General features: G+C 45.5%; 1 protein-coding gene across 5 annotated transcripts in view; it reads left to right on the top strand.

Annotated features, from left to right (window-relative positions):
* The window catches only part of LOC134355786 (uveal autoantigen with coiled-coil domains and ankyrin repeats-like), a 195,030-nt gene that overhangs the window by 97,113 nt on the left and 81,357 nt on the right, over window positions 1–16,560 (top strand). For all 5 annotated transcript variants that reach the window (XM_063066198.1, XM_063066197.1, XM_063066195.1 and 2 more), the window contains exons 2-3: window positions 3,227–3,357; window positions 16,051–16,139. In XM_063066198.1, the coding sequence (XP_062922268.1) occupies window positions 3,227–3,357; window positions 16,051–16,139 (220 nt within the window). The remainder of the gene's footprint in view (window positions 1–3,226; window positions 3,358–16,050; window positions 16,140–16,560) is intronic.

The following is a 16,560-nucleotide window of genomic DNA, read 5'->3' as shown; positions in this document are numbered from 1 at the left end:
CTATATGTGACAATTAAAGCTAATCTCATCTTTGAGCCCGTCTTTGTGCAGATTGGTGCCAATTTATATCTGTCAGTTGTTCCTATGAAGTATGCCAGGATGTTTTCTTGAATGAAAGGAGCTATGTGAATGAAAACAGTTGCTAAATTTGCAGGTCACTCTGACTTGGCAGGTTTGCAAGATGCCTGAAAGGTTTGCCTCCTGGCCACATTGCTGACACACACTCCTCCTCCCCCACTGAGGTTCAAGGCTTCCTGCTGAGGTCTGGATTTGTGCTTCTCATTTTTCACAGACAGGCATCTCTGGAGAGACCAGGGTACAGTGTCCATTCTCGTGTTGGTGCTGAGCTGCTCCTTCGAGTCACTGCACCCTGTATAACATGAGCACTCCCTCACTGTGCTGGAAGGGAATTACTGGGTGTGGTTCCATTGATAATTAAAATAGACCCAGGCTCTATATTGTCAAATTCTCACAGACCATGTACAACTTATTCCTGGATGTTATATTGCTGAGCAGAGAGTGGGAGTGAAATTATGTTGCCCTTCTCTGCGGTGGAAGATCCCTTTGTTTATTGAGGAGCCCCACCATCTCGGTTGTGCTCTCTTCTCCTTTCTCCCTACTACCATCGGGAAGGAGCTACAGGAGCCTTAGGTGCCACGCTACCAGGTTCAGGAACAACCATCAGGCTTCTGAATCAGTGTGGATAACTTCCCTCATCCCAACACTGAACGTACAGGCTCCCTCTCAAGGACTCTACAACTCATGTTCTCAGTAGTATTTACTTACTTATTTATGTATCTGTGCAGTTTGTCATCTTCTCCATATTGGTTGCTTGTTAGTCATTGTGTGTGTGTGCACACGCGCACACTTTTTCATGAATTCTATTGTATTTCTTTCATTCTACTATGAATGGCTTCAAGAAAATGAATCTCAGGTAGTATATGGTGACATATATTGATAATATAACCATATAACAATTACAGCACGGAAACAGGCCATCTCGGCCCTTCTAGTCCGCGCCAAACGCATACTCTCACCTAGTCCCACCAACCTGCACTCAGTCCATAACCCTCCATTCCTTTCCTGTCCATATAGCTGTCCAATTTAACTTTAAATGACAATACCGGACCTGCTTCAACCACTTCTGCTGGAAGCTCGTTCCACACAGCTACCACTCTCTGAGTAAAGAAGTTCCCCCTCATGTTACTCATAATAGATTTGAACTTTTTGTTTTCTAGTTTCTTTCTCCTCCAGACATCTTGTGCATCAAGCTGGGGTTGGTGGGTGGGGCAGATTGGTGCTGGTGGAAATATTGGTGTGATTTCAAAAAGGCAACTTTTCAAAAGTTGGTCGAGCTGGACAGGTGCATACAAGGGAAGCTGAATGAAAGACTAAAACTTAGCTTTATTTGTCACACATGCATTGAAGCATACAGTGGAATGTGTGGTTTGGATCAATAACTAACACAGTCTGAGGATTTGCTGGGGGGGGGCAGCCTGCAAGTGTGGCCGTGTTTCCGGCGCCACAACTCACTAACCCTAAACTGTACGTCTTTAGAGTGTGGGAGGAAACCGGAGCATCTGGAGGAAGAGGAAACGGAAACGTCCATGGTCATGAGGAGAATGTACAAACCCCTTACAGACAGCGGGGGGAATTGAACCCTGATTGCTGGCAGTGTAAAGCAATATGCTACCGTGCAGCCCTCGTTGAACAGAGCCTTCCCACGGATTATTGACGCACAGTTCGGATTGTTTGGTGGGTTGCACTGAGAAGAAAGTTTTGCAAGTGAAAGAGTTTGTGATGAATGGAGATGAGTTACACAAGTTGCTGGCTCTCAAGAAGTGAGCTCTACTCAGAATCAGGTTTAATACCACTGACATGCTTGTTGTGTTGTTCACCGAGCTTGCCCATTGGATTGCAGACGTTTCATCGCCAGTCATGGTGACATCCTCAGTGCGCAGTTGTTGGTGTTTTCTCTCTGAAAGTGCTCACGTTTATATAGGCCCCCGATCACTTGCCTCCATCCTGATTGGCTGCCCCTACAGTTGACCTTTGAATTCTATTGGCTCGCCTTTCTTTGGCTCCTAGAGGTTTGTAGATTGCATCGATTTTGATGTGTGTGTTTACAGAGTTATCAGAAGAGAACCACACTTCTAAAAATTCTTGTGCCTGCTTTGTTCTTGCCTGTGTCAGAACTTCAGACCCGTCCCAGTTAAAGTGGTGTCCTTCTTGGTCGTCATAGAACATAGAATAGTACAGGCCCACAATGTTGTGCCGACCCTCAAACCCTGCCTCCCATATAAGCCCCCACCTTGAATTCCTCCATATACCTGTCTAGTAGTCTCTTAAACTTCACGAGTGTATCTGCCTCCACCACTGACTCAGGCAGTGCATTCCACGCACCAACCACTCTCTGAGTAAAAAACCTTCCTCTAATATCCCCCTTGAACTTCCCACCCCTTACCTTAAAGCCATGTCCTCTTGTATTGAGCAGTGGTGCCCTGGGGAAGAGGCGCTGGCTATCCACTCTATCTATTCCTCTTATTATCTTGTACACCTCTATCATGTCTCCTCTCATCCTCCTTCTCTCCAAAGAGTAAAGCCCTAGCTCCCTTAATCTCTGATCATAATGCATACTCTCTAAACCGGGCAGCATCCTGGTAAATCTCCTCTGTACCCTTTCCAATGCTTCCACATCCTTCCTATAGTGAGGTGACCAGAACTGGAAACAGTACTCCAAGTGTGGCCTAACCAGGTTTTATAGAGCTGCATCATTACATCGCGACACTTAAACTCTATCCCTCGACTTATGAAAGCTAACACCCCATAAGCTTTCCTAACTACCCTATCCACCTGTGAGGCAACTTTCAGGGATCTGTGGACATGTACCCTGAGATCCCTCTGCTCCTCCACACTACCGAGTGTACCGAGATCAGTGACAGTGACTTGTGTAATTTGTTGTTACAGTAAGAAATGTATATAAAAACTTAAATTAAATTGAAATCAACTCCTGTTGACTGGGATGGTATGTGCCTATCAGTTAACATTTTGCAGAGTGTCTGTGTGTTGTAAAACATGCCCGTGTCAGATTCCTGCTCTGATTGGATGCAACAAATGTTGCGGTATAATGTGCCGAAATACGAGGAAGGCTCCCCTTATTATAGAGTTAAGGGGACATGTTTGCATCGTTACTTCACGTGGTATTTTTGCTTCTTTTTAAATGCAGACATTGGACTGGAGCAAATATGATGACCGTTTGCTGAAGGCGGTGGAAAAGGGAGATGTGGACAAAGTCACGTCAGTGCTGGCGAAGAGAGGGGTTACCCCGACCAAGCTGGATGCGGAGGGCAGATCTGCGTAAGTGTCCTGCTCCCACTGTCACTCCTGGTCCCACTTTAAAATCAGCATTTCCGGTTTCACCCTCCTAACCGGGGGTCAGTCTCATTGAAGCGAAAACTTTGTTATAGAGACGTTTCCCCCATATTGCGGCAGCATTCCTGCCCATAAGTCGGTGATATGCGAAGACAGTTAGTGGGAAAGGATAAACAAGAGATTCTGCAGATGCTGGAAACCCAGAGCAACACACACAAAATGCTGGAGGAACTCAGCAGGCCAGGCAGCGTCAATGGAAATGAATAAAAGTCGACATTTCGGGCCGAAACCCTTCTTCAGGACTGGAAAGGGAGGAGGATAGATGCCAGAATAAGAAGTTGGGGGGGGGGAGGGGAAAGGAGGATAGTTGGAAGGTGATAATTGAAGCCAGGTGGATTGGAAAGGTAAAGGGCTGGAGGGGAAGCTATCTGACTGGGAGAGGAGAGTGGACCATAGGAGAAAGAGGAGGAGGAGAGGACCTAGGGGGAGGTGATAGGCAGGTAAGATGAGGTAAGAGGCTAGAATGAGGAATAGAAGAGGGGAGAGGGAGGGGGAAAATTTACTGGAAGGAGGTCGATATTCAGAGTGGGAAAGGATCATAGGAATCAGAATGAAAGTTGAAAGTAAATTTATTATCGAAGTACATATGCACCATATAGAACCCTGAGATTCATTTTCTTGTGGGCATACTCAATAAATCCTTACTAGAATAATACACATAATGGAATTAATCTATATCATTGAAATATTTTGTGAATTTTGATGTAAAAATATTATTATACAAAAATATTTTTTAAAAAGGCAAAGCAAAAAGAGCAAAATAGTGAAGTAGTGTACATGGACCGTTCAGAAATCTGATGGCAGAGGGAAAGTCGCTGTTCCTAAAACACTGAGTGTGTGCCTTCAGTCTCCTGTACCTCCTCTCTGATGGTAGTAATGAGAGGAGGGCCTGGCCTGGGTGGTTGGGGGGGGGTGGGGGTCTTCTTTGATGGATGTTGCTTTTTGGGGGCATTGCCTTTTGAAGATTCAAAGATTCAAGATTCAAAAAACTTTATTGTCATTCTAACTGTATATCAGCTCTGCAGGGCAGAATGAGACAGCGTTTCTCAGCGGCAGTGCAATCATAACATAACAAACGCAACACTAAATAATAAACGTAACAATAAATAGTAAAACACAACAGCCACATGTCAGTTAAAATCAAGTTATAAGTGTCCAGTGCAAGTTAAAAGTGTCCAAAGCAGAGTCAGGTAGAGCAGCTATTTAGCAGTCTGACTGCCTGTGGGAGGAAGCTGTTTAGTCGCCTTGTGGTTTTAGTTTTGATGCTCCTGTAACGTTTGCCTGATGGCAGAAGAACAAACAGTTCATGGAGAGGGTGTGAAGGGTCTTTAATGATGTACCGTGTCTTCTGGAGGCATCGACTCTGAAAGAGGTCTTGGACAGAAGGTAGGGAGACCCCAACAACCTTGATGTTTTCGATGGTGGGATGACTTGTCCTTGTGATGGAAATGGCTGAATTTATAACCCACTGCAGCTTTTTAATGATCCTGTGTAGTGACCCCTCCATACCTGACAGCGATGTGGCCAGTTAGAATGCTCTCCATGGTACATCTGTAGAAATTTGCTATGGACTTTGGTGACATAACAAATCTCCTCAAACTCCAAATGAAATGTAGCTGCTGGCATAACTTCTTCATAATCGCCTCAATATGTTGGGCCCAGGATAGATCTTTAGAGATGTTGATGCCCAAGAATTGGAAACTGCTCACCATTTGCTGATCACTGGACGAGGCTGGGTATGCGTTCTCTCGACTTCCCCTTCCGGAAATCCACAACCAGTTCCTTGGTCTTACTGAAACAGCAATGATGGGAGAGCGAGCAAGTCCAGGAAGAGCAGCCACCGGCCGGCCTTAGTGATGGAATGAGTGGGTCTACTCAGTGCTCCGTTTGACCCTGCTCTTAAATTGTGTTCATCTGGGGGGTGGGGTAATGGTGGGGAGGGAAGGCACAGAGAAATATCATGCTCACACCTGCCAGAAGATGCTGAGGTCCATAAGACCACTAAGACAAAGGAGCAGAAGTCGGCCATTTGGCCCATCAAGTCTGCTCCACCATTTTATCATGAGCTGATCCATTCTCCCATTTAGTCCCACTCCCCCGCCTTCTCACCATAACCTTTGATGCCCTGGCTACTCAGATACCTATCAATCTCTGCCTTAAATACACCAAGTGACTTGGCCTCCACTGCCACCCATGGCAACAAATTCCATAGATTCACCACCCTCTCGCTAAAAAAATTTCTTCGCATTTCTGTTCTGAATGGGCGCCCTTCAATCCTTAAGTCATGCCCTCTCGGACTAGACTCCCCCATCATGGGAAACAACTTTGCCGCATCTACTCTGTCCATGCCTTTCAACATTCGAAATGTTTCTGTGAGGTCTCCCCTCATTCTTCTAAACTCCAAGGAATACAGTTTAAGAGCGGACAAATGTTCCTCATATGTTAACCCTTTCATTCCCGGAATCATTCTAGTGAATCTTCTCTGTACCCTCTCCAACGTCAGCACATCCTTTCTTAAATAAGGAGACCAAAACTGCCCACAGTACTCCAAGTGAGGTCTCACCAGCACCTTATAGAGCCTCAACATCACATCCCTGCTCCTATACTCCATTCCTCTAGAAATGAATGCCAACATTGCATTCACCTTCTTCACTACTGACTCAACCTGCAGGTTAACCTTAAGGGTATCCTGCATGAGGACTCCCAAGTCCCGTTGCATCTCAGAACTTTGAATTCTGTATGAGGTCCTTCTGCTCTGTGTGTGTTCTGCGTTTCCAGCATCTGTGCAGAACCTCTTGTGTCTATTAGTTGGGTGTTTGTAACCTGGGGGGAGGGCCTATAGGTTGGAAGACAACAAATTGGGGATTTGGTGCTGAATTAGCAAATTTTCCAACCTATTGGTAGTTATCAATGTCCCACCAGGTTTCTAAGTCACGTTATTAGATGCCAAGCAGTATTATAGTTTGCCAGTTAATTGGGGAAGTTTGGAGCCAGAGGTCAGAAGAATGAGGGGTTATCAATGAAACCTATTCAATTGTGAAGGGCCTCGATAGGGTGAATGTGGAGGTGATGCTTCCTATGGTGGGGGAGTCAAAGACCAATGGACACAGACTCAGAATAGAGGGGCGTCCTTTTCAAATGGCGATGAGCAATTTCTTTAGTGAGAGAGTGGTGAATCTTTCGCCACAGGTAGCCGTGGAGACCAAATCATTGGGTATGTTTCTGGATTTCTGATTAGTCAGGGCATGAAGGGATACGGGAAGAAGGCAGGAGATTGGGGCTGAGAGGAAAATGGATCAGCCATGATGAAATGGCAGAGCAGACTCGATGGACCAAATGGCCTAATTCTGCTCCTGTGTCTTATGATCGCCAACGTTATATGGCATGGCACGTGATGGCGATGAATATGAAGAAAGTTCACTTTACCTTATTGACCTAGCATCTCTTTAATTCTGGTCCGGATTTGTTGATGACAGGGGCTTAGTTGTGATGATCACTTCCAAATCTGCACATCCTGTTAGTGCACCTGTAGTCCTCGGAGATCAAAAGCAGTTAATAGAAAAACAACCACTTGAATTATTCTCAACAGAAAGCCATTGACTCTGACAATAGAAATGGATTGTTATTAAAATCAGTTTGCTTGATGACGGAGTCTCTGTGATCGGAGGGACACTGAACAATGCCTCAGGCTCTGTGGGGAAAAGGTAAAGTACCACTTCAGCATCTTTGATGTGGTGCACTGACCTGAAATCATCTCAGGAGCACTGTTAAACAAAAGCCAACACTGAGCTTCACAAAAAGGTATGACAAGAGATGTCCAAACACACAGTTTGAAGGGGTGTATTGTCTTTATTTCATGGAGAGCATTGTGACAGGTTTGCATCAATGTCTGGTATTGGGGGGGGGGGGCGTGCTACCGCACAGGACCAACAGAAGCAACAGAAGGTTGTAAATCTAGTCAGCTTCATCTTGGGCACTAGCCTACAAAGTACCCAGGACATCTTTAAGGATCGGTGTCTCAGAAAGGCAGTGTCCATTATTAAGGACCTCCAGCACCCAGGGCACGCCCTTTTCTCACTGTTACCATCAGGTAGGAGGTATGGAAGCTTGAAGACACACACTCAGCGATTCAGGAACAGCTTCTTCCCCTCTGCCATCCGATTCCTAAATGGACATTGAACCCTTGGACACTACCTCACTTTTAAAATATATATTTATTTCTGGTTTTCTTTTGCACGATTTTTAATTATTCAATGAGACCACAAGACAAAGGAGCAGAATTAGGCCATCTGGCCATCCAATCATGGCTGATCCTTTTTTCTTCTCCTCAACCCCAGTTCCCGGCCTTCTCCCCGTAACCTTTGATGCCATGTTCAATCAAGATTAACCTGTCAATCTCTGCTTTAAATACACCCAACGACCTGGCCTCCACAGCTGCATGTGGCAACAAATTCCACAAATTCACCACCCTTTGGCTAAGGAAATTTTTCCGCATCTCTGTTTTGAAAGGGTACCCCTCTATCCTGAGGCTGTGCCCTCTTGTCCTAGACCCTCCCACCATGGGAAGCATCTTTTCCACATCTACTCTGTCTAGGCTTTTCAACATTCGAAAGGTTTCAATGAGATCATCCCTCATTCTTCTGAATTCCAGCGAGTACAGACCCAGAGCCATCAAATGTTCCTGGTATGATAACTCATCCTTGTGAACCTCCTCTGGGCCCTCTGCAGTGCCAGCACATCTTTTCTAAGATGAGGGGCCCAGAACTGTTCACAGTATCAAAGTGAGGCCTTACCAGTGCCTCAGCATCGCATCCTTGCTCTTGTATTCTGGACTTCTTGAAATGAATGCTAACATGGCATTTGCCTTCCTCACCGCTGACTCAACCTGCAAGTTAACCTTCAGGGTGTTCTGCACAAGGACTCCCAAGCCCCTCTGCATCTCAAATAAGCACACATTGCAACAGTGGTGTGCAGAAGAGCATCTCTGAATACAGAACCCATCGAACCTTGGAGTGGATGGGCTACGGCAACAGTAGACCAGACCGGGTTCCACTCCTGTACCTGATAACAAGGTCACTGATTGTACATTAACTTGACTAGTAACTTTTCTGCCTCACTTTAACAATCAGCAGAACTTCATCATTATTTGTAAATGGATTTTTTTTTGTCAAAGACAGTGCTGTTTTGCTTTGGGCATTAGTGCATTGATTTAAATGTCCAGAGGCAACTGCAAAAGTATAGTTTCTGCTCAATTTAATTAAACTGAGCAGAAAATTAAAAATGATTTATTGCATTGTAAATCTTGAAAGAATTTGTTCCAATGGAGAGCTCAACTGTGCTACAACTGACTGCATTTCATTAGGAGTTTGAGTAGATTTGGTGTGTCACCAAAGATGATTGCAAATTTCTACAGATGTACCGTGGAGAGCGTTCTAACTGGCTGCGTCACCGTGTGTACGGTGGACAGGAAGACTCTGCACAGGAGAGGCAGTGGATGTTGTGTATTTGGATTTTCAGAAGGTCTTTGACAAGGTGCCACACATGAGGCTGCTTAACAAGATAAGAGCTCATGGAATTACGGAAAAGTTACATACGTGGATAGAGCGTTGGCTGATTGGCAGGAAACAGAGTGGGAATAAAGGGATCCTATTCTGGTTGGCTGCCGGTTACCAGTGGTGTTCCACAGGGGTCTGAGTTGGGGCCACTTCTTTTTACGTTGTACATCAACGATTTGGATTATGGAATAGATGGCTTTGTGGCTAAGTTTGCTGATGATATAAAGATAGGTGGAGGAGCTGGTAGTGCTGAGGAAACAAAGAGTCAGCAGAGAGACTTGGATAGATTGGGAGAATGGGCAAAGAAGTGGCAAATGTTGGAAAGTGTATGGTTATGCACTTTGGCAGAATAAATAAACAGGCAGACTATTATTTATATGGGGAGAGAATTCAAAGTTCTGAGATGCAACGGGACTTGGGAGTCCTCGTGCAGGATACCCTTAAGGTTAACCTCCAGGTTGAGTCAGTGGTGAAGAAGGCAAATGCAATGTTGGCATTATTTCTGGAGGAATAGAGTATAGGAGCAGGGATGTGATGCTGAGGCTCTATAAGGCGCTTGTGAGACCTCACTTGGAGTACTGTGCAACACACATCAAAGTTGCTGGTGAACGCAGCAGGCCAGGCAGCATCTCTAGGAAGAGGTACAGTCGACGTTTCGGGCCGGGACCTTTCGTCAGGACATCTGCAGAATTCCTCATGTTGGAGTACTGTGGGCAGTTTTGGTCTCCATATTTAAGAAAGGATGTGCTGACGTTGGAGAGGGTACAGAGAAGATTCACTAGAATGATTCCGGGAATGAGAGGGTTAACATATGAGGAACGTTTGTCCGCTCTTGGACTATATTCCTTGGAGTTCTAACCTCTTAGAAACATTTCGAATGTTGAAAGGCATGGACAGAGTGGATGTGGCAAAATTGTTTCCCATGGTGGGTGAGTCTAGTACGAGAGGGCATGACTTAAGGATTGAAGGGCGCCCATTCAGAACAGAAATGCGAAGAAATTTTTTTAGTCAGAGGGTGGTGAATCTATGGAATTTGATGCACGGGCGGCAGTGGAGGCCAAGTCATTGGGTGTATTTAAGGCAGAGATTGATAGGTATCTGAGTAACCAGGGCACTAAGGGTTATGATGAGAAGGCAGGGGAGCGGGACTAAATGGGAGAATGGATCAGCTCATGATAAAATGGCGGAGCAGACTCGATGGGCCAAATGGCCAACTTCTGCTCCTTTGTCTTATGCATTGAAATAAACTGAGGGGTGTTGTAAAATCAGTCAGCTCCGTCATGGGCACTAGCCACCACAGCATCCTGGGCATCTGCAAGGAGCGATGCCTCGCAGAGGTGGTGGTCCATCATTAAGGACCCAGGACATGCCATCTTCTCATTGCTATCATCAGGAAGGAGGTACAGGAGCCTGAAGGCAGGCACTCAAAGATCCAGAGATACATATATATATACATACACACACACATACATACACACATACATACACACATACATACACACATACATACACACACACACACACACACACACACACACACACTTTAACTTACAGTTTTATTGTGTATTGCAATGTACTGCTGCCACAAAACAACAAATTTCAGGACATAAGCCAGGGATGTTAAATGCTATCCTGATCCTGATGTACGGTGGAGAAGTGGTTGCGTCACTGTCTGAAATGGAGCCACCAATGCACAGGATCAGAAACAGCTGCGGGGGGTGGGGGCTGTGAACTCAACCAGTTCTGTTATGAGCACATCTCCCCATTGAGGACATCGTCAAAAGGTGATGGCTCAAAAGGATGGCATCCACCCATGGGGACGCCCATTGCCCAGGACATGCCCTCTTCTCATTGCTACCATCAGGAAGGGGGTACAAGAGCCTGAAGGCTGGCACTCAATGATCCAGAGATATATGTACTTAATGAGGATGCCCGTCACCCAGGACATGCCCTCTTCTCATTGCACCCACCCAGGGAGGAGGTCCAGGTGCCCGGAAACACACACTCAATGCTTCAGGAACAGCCTCTTACTGTCATAAAGTAGAAGAATACAGCACAGAACCAGGCCTTTCTGCTCATCACGTCCATGTTGAACCATTTATACTGCCTACTCCCGTCGACCTGCACCAGGACCACTGCCCTCCCCACCCCGACCATCCGTGTACCTATCCAAACTTCTCTTAACCATTGAAATCGAACTTGCATGCACCACTTGTGCTGGCAGCTCATTCCACACTCTCACTGTCCTCTGAGTGAAGAAGTTTCCCCTCATGTTCCCCTTAAACTTTTTACCTTGCACCCTTAACCCATGACCCCTGGGTGTAGTCCCACCCAACTTCAGTGGAAAAAGCTGCCTTGCACTTACCTGTCTATACCCCTCATAAATTTGTATACTTCTTTCAAATCTCCCCTCAATCTTCTTCGTTCCAAGGAATAAAGTCCTAACCTCCATCACATTCCTAATTATGAAAATGAACCCGTGAGCACTACCTCACCAACCTTGCTTTCTTGCATTAGTTATATATTGAAGTTGTAATTTATAATAATATGTACTGCTGCTACATAACAACAAATTTCACGACCAAAGCCAGTTTTATTAAACCTGATTCTGATTCTTTTAGATGCTTGTCTGTTACTGGCCCTGTTAACATACGATACAGCTGAAAGTTAATTAGTTGAGCTTCCCTAAGTAATGCTGACATTATTCAATGTATCAGTTTCAGTTTGGATTCTTAGGAGTTTATTTTTGGCTGTGCTTAGGAGAAAGTTTGTTCATGTGCTACAAAATCCAGCAGGGATGAAGCAGTAAGCTTCTCCCCATCTCCCCCTCCCTACCCCCACACACAGGCATGAGACACAGGAGCAGAGTTAGAGTACTGTGCAAAAGTATATATGTGCCTGAGACTTTTACACAGTACTGTATTTATCAATGTGGAGTGGAGAGCGAGTTTGTAAATCTGGCGGAAGCGAAGGTTGTTGGGAATGGCGAGGGTGGAGTGCCGCGGGGGGGTTGTGGGAAAGGTGGCAGAGAAGGGGTGCTAAGGGCGGGGATGGGTGGTTGGAGGTGTGGGATGTGTGCGCACATTCCAGCACACCCAGCCCTGAGACACCAGGCCAAGTCATTTTGATTCCAAACAATCAGTTTATTGATCATTACAGAATGTCTCTCTGGTGCTTCCCACTCCCTCCCCTCTCCCTTCCCCTTTTTCCAACCATGATTCCCCTCTCTCTGCCCCCTTCCCCATCTCCATCCACAATAGAGACCCATATCAGAATCGGGTTTATCATTCACATGTCATGAAATTGGCGTTTTTTTGCAGTAGTACAAAGTAGTAACATTATCCCAGAGTCAGAATTGGGTTTATTATCATTGGCATGTGTCGTGAAATTTGTTAACTTAGCAGCAGCAGTTCAATACAATACATAATATAGAAGAAGAAAAAAAAACACAATAAAATAATGAGCTAACAAATAAGTAAATTAATTATAGATTAAAAATCGTGCAAAAACAGGAATTAAAAAAGTGAGGTAGTTTCCAGGGGTTCAATGTCCATTTAGAAATCGGATGGCAGAGGAGAAGAAGCTGTTCCTGAATCGCTGAGCGTGTGCCTTCAGCTTCTGTATCTCCTACCTGATGGTAACAGTGAGAAAAGGACGTGCCCTGGGTGCTGGAGGTCCTTAATAATGGATGCTTCCTTTCTGAGACACTGCTCCTTGAAGATGTCCTGAGTACTGTGTAGGCTAGTACCCAAGATGGAGCAGACTAAATTTACAACCCTCTGCAACTTCTTTTGGTCCTGTGCAGTAGCCGCACCCCCCCCCCCCCCATACCAGACACTGATGCAGCCCATGAGAAATGCAGCCAAAAGTTTCGGGTGTCCTAGTTATACAAATGTTCCTCAGACTTTTGCACAGTGCTGTAGATCATCCAGTCCATCGAGTCTGCTTTGCCATTCCATCATGGCTGATTTATTGTCCCTCTCAACTCCATTCTCTTGCCTTCTCTCTGTAACCTTTGACACCATTACTCATCAAGAACCTTGAGATTCAGTGTCCTCTTTAAATATATGCAGTGACTTGGTCTCCAATGAAGTATGTGGCAATGAATTCCTCAGATTCTCCATCCTTTGGCTAAAGAAAATTCTCCTCATCTCTGTTCTAAAGGCCTCCTCTCTGTTCCCAGACTCTCCCACTGTTGGAAAAATCCTCTCTACATACACCCTATCTAGGCCTTTCAATATTAAGTACGTTTCGATGAAATCTGCACCCTTTTCCAATTCTTCTAAACCACAACCATCAAATGATCTTCATATGTTAACACCTTCATTCCTGGATTCATTCTCAGACACCACCTCTGGACCCTGTCCAATGCTAGCACATCTTTTCTTAGATATGGGGCCCCAGAACTGCTCACAATTCTACAAGTGCACTCTGCCCGATGCCTAAAAGTCCTCCTTGCTTCCCTATTCTAAGTGATCTCATCCCAGATCCCAACATCCCTGCTGCACACACCCAACATTGAATAACATTCCACCGCTGGCTGTCAAACCTGTCAAAAACATTCTTTCCAAAAACCTCTCAAGTTCAGAGCCATTAACAAAAGTTAAAAATGTTATGAAAGACAAAACTTTTGAAGTACTAGAACAATTCCACTTGTAGCTTTAAAGAAAAAATAAAAAGTCAAGTTTGTCGACTGCACAAGTTCATGGGTGGGCAGGTGCAGTACAGCAGGGGCCAGAGCGCCATCCACAAGAGAAACATAACACATGTGTTGTACACAATTTTCACAAGAAAAAGCGGTCAGGACAAAGTCCATAATTTTGTGCAAAGGGATGAAAGTGTTCACAATGTTGCTGAACTGTATCGATTAGGGTTTGCTCATTGGTTCAAGAGCCAAATGATTGAAGTGCAGCTGTTCTTCAACCTGGTGGAGTCGGACTGCAGGCTTCCTTGTGCCTGGTTGGGAGCTGTGGAATGTTGCCATGGCCTGGACGCTGGGAATCTTGGAGTGATGGATGTTGCCGCCTTGGGGCAGCACCTCCTGCAGTTGCTGCCAATGATGGGATGCGGACTGTGCAAAGCTTTTCAGTACCTATGTAGTTAGGGTGCCTAAAACTTTTGCACGGTACTGTACTGTAGCAATTTTGTATTGCACTGTACTGCCGTCGGGAAAAAACACAACTTTCATGACATATGTGAGTGATGACAAACCTGATTCTGATATGGGACTCTATTGTGGACTGAGAGTGGGAAGAGGGCAGGGAGAGGGGAATCGTGGTTGGGAAAAGGGGAAGGGAGAGGGGAACACCAGAGAGACATTCTGTAATGATCAATAAATCAATTGTTTGGAATCAAATGACCTTGCCTGGTGTCTCAGGGCTGGGTGTGTCTGCACCCACACCGCTCCCTGCCCCTGGTACTCCTTCGCTGCCACTTGTCCCACACCCCTCCCACCGCACTCCACCCTCGTCATTTCCAACATCCTTTGCTCCTGCTAGATATTCAAACTGGCTCTCCGCTCCACGTTGACAAATACAGTACTGTGCAAAAGTCCTAGGGACCCGAGCTTTAAATATGCACCTAAGACTTTTGCACAGTACTGATTGGGCAGAATCTTCTACTCCCGTAGCTGCTTCTGTTCCTGCACGTCTGAATTTCCGTACCAGAGCACAAGGCAACCAGTCGGGACACTTTCAACAGCGCGTCTATCGAGTTTGTTAGTGTCCAGTGACAAGCTAAACTTCCTAAGTGAATAAGGATTCTTGAGCTGATTGTATCTCTGTGTCGGGCTTAGGACAGATCATCTGCTGGTGTTGTAGTGTAGGTTTTGTTCCAGCTGCTGTTGTCAGATTTGCGCACGTGCTTCTCGACCGTTAGTACCGTTCGCAGTACTCAGCGAGACGGGAGCATAGCAGTTAGTGTAACCGCAGGTAGCACCGTAGCGTAGCAGTTTTCAGTGCCAATGATAGGGATTCCTCTCCCGCTCCTGTCTGCAAGGAGTTTGTACGTTCTCAAAGTTCAGGGTAAATTTACTCATCAAAATACATATGTCACCATATACAACTCTAAGCTTCATTTTCTTGTGGGCATACTCAATCTATAAAATAATAGCCATAACATAATCAATGAAAGGCTGCCCAACTTGGGCGTTCAACCAGCGTGCAGAAGATGACAAGCTCTGCAAATAAAGAAAGAAATAGTAATAATAAATAAATATTGAGTTGGCAGCTCACAGAATGTCCCCATGGTTTACGCACCATCTTTAATCTTTCCTCTGTGTGAGTTTCCTTTGGACGTTCCCGTTTCCTCGCACTTTCCAGATACGGGCAGGTTAGGACGAGTAAGCTACGGGGAGCTCTGTTGGTGCCAGAAGCGTGGATTGTGTCGGCCATTGACACAAATGACACATTTAACTGTATGTTTTGATGTACATGTGACAAATAAATCTAATCTTTAATCTTAACTCCACTGTTATTGTTGTGGCCATTTGTATGTCTGCTTTGAAAAAAAAACAGAAGAAAGAATTTTTTAAAAATGGGGGAGGGGGAGTCTCATTGAAACTTATCGAATATCGAAAGCAACATGCACAAAAGATCGTCGCTTGTTTGTGATTGAATATTGAAAGGCCTGGACAGAGTGAATGTGGAGAGGACGCTTTCAGTAGTACGGGAATGTAGGACCAGAGGGCAAAGCCTTAGAACAGAAGGACATCCTTTTAGAACAGAGATGAGGAGGAATTTCTTTAGCCAGAGGGTGGGGAATCTGTGGAATTCATTGCCATGGACAGCTATGGGTATAGTTAAAGCAGAGCTTGATAGTTTCTTGATTAGTAAGAGCTTCAGAGGTTACAGGGAGAAGGCTTGAGAATGGGGTTGAGGGGGAAAACAAATCGACGGACAGACTCATTCAGCTGAATGACCACAGTCTGCAACTATGTCTTATGGTCTTATAGGTGTAAAGTTAGAGCAGTTCCAGGGTAGGAGTCTGGTGTTCAGGCGGAATATTCCGAGGAAGTCACCTGTAACATGAGCCTAATTTTCCTTTCGCCTTCCTTCTCTTTCAGCTTCCACATTGCAGCAGCGAAAGGAGATGTCCCCTGCATTAATGCGATGCTCTCCCACGGTGTCGACGTCGCGGCAACGGACGCTGCAGGTAATGCTTCCTTCTGTGTTCTCTGGCGCATTGGAGGCCGAGCGGGAGACATGATCAAAGTTGGTATAATGAGGTGTAGACGGGATGGGCAATCGGAATGCTTCCCCCAGGGTAGAAATATCAAATACTAGGCGACGTACATGTAAGGTGAGGGAGGGGGAAGTTTTGAGGAGACGTTTGGGGCAAATATTTTACCCAGAAAGTGGGGTTTGTGCCTGGAACGTGTGGTGGTGGAAGCAGATATGCCCGTGGTGTTGGAGGTTTGTAGATGAATGTGCAGGAGTATGGATTGTGTCGAGCAGGAATGATTTGGTGTCATGTTGTGTGCAGCCATTGCGAAGGGCCTGTTTCTGTGCCGGAATGTGCTTTGTTTCATATTCTCAGTGAGAGCTCTGGGGAAAACTGAATTGACTTTATTTCT

Source organism: Mobula hypostoma, chromosome 13, assembly GCF_963921235.1.
Source record: "Mobula hypostoma chromosome 13, sMobHyp1.1, whole genome shotgun sequence".
Classification (NCBI taxonomy): domain Eukaryota; kingdom Metazoa; phylum Chordata; class Chondrichthyes; order Myliobatiformes; family Myliobatidae; genus Mobula; species Mobula hypostoma.
This window is presented reverse-complemented; position numbering and strand designations above follow the sequence as displayed.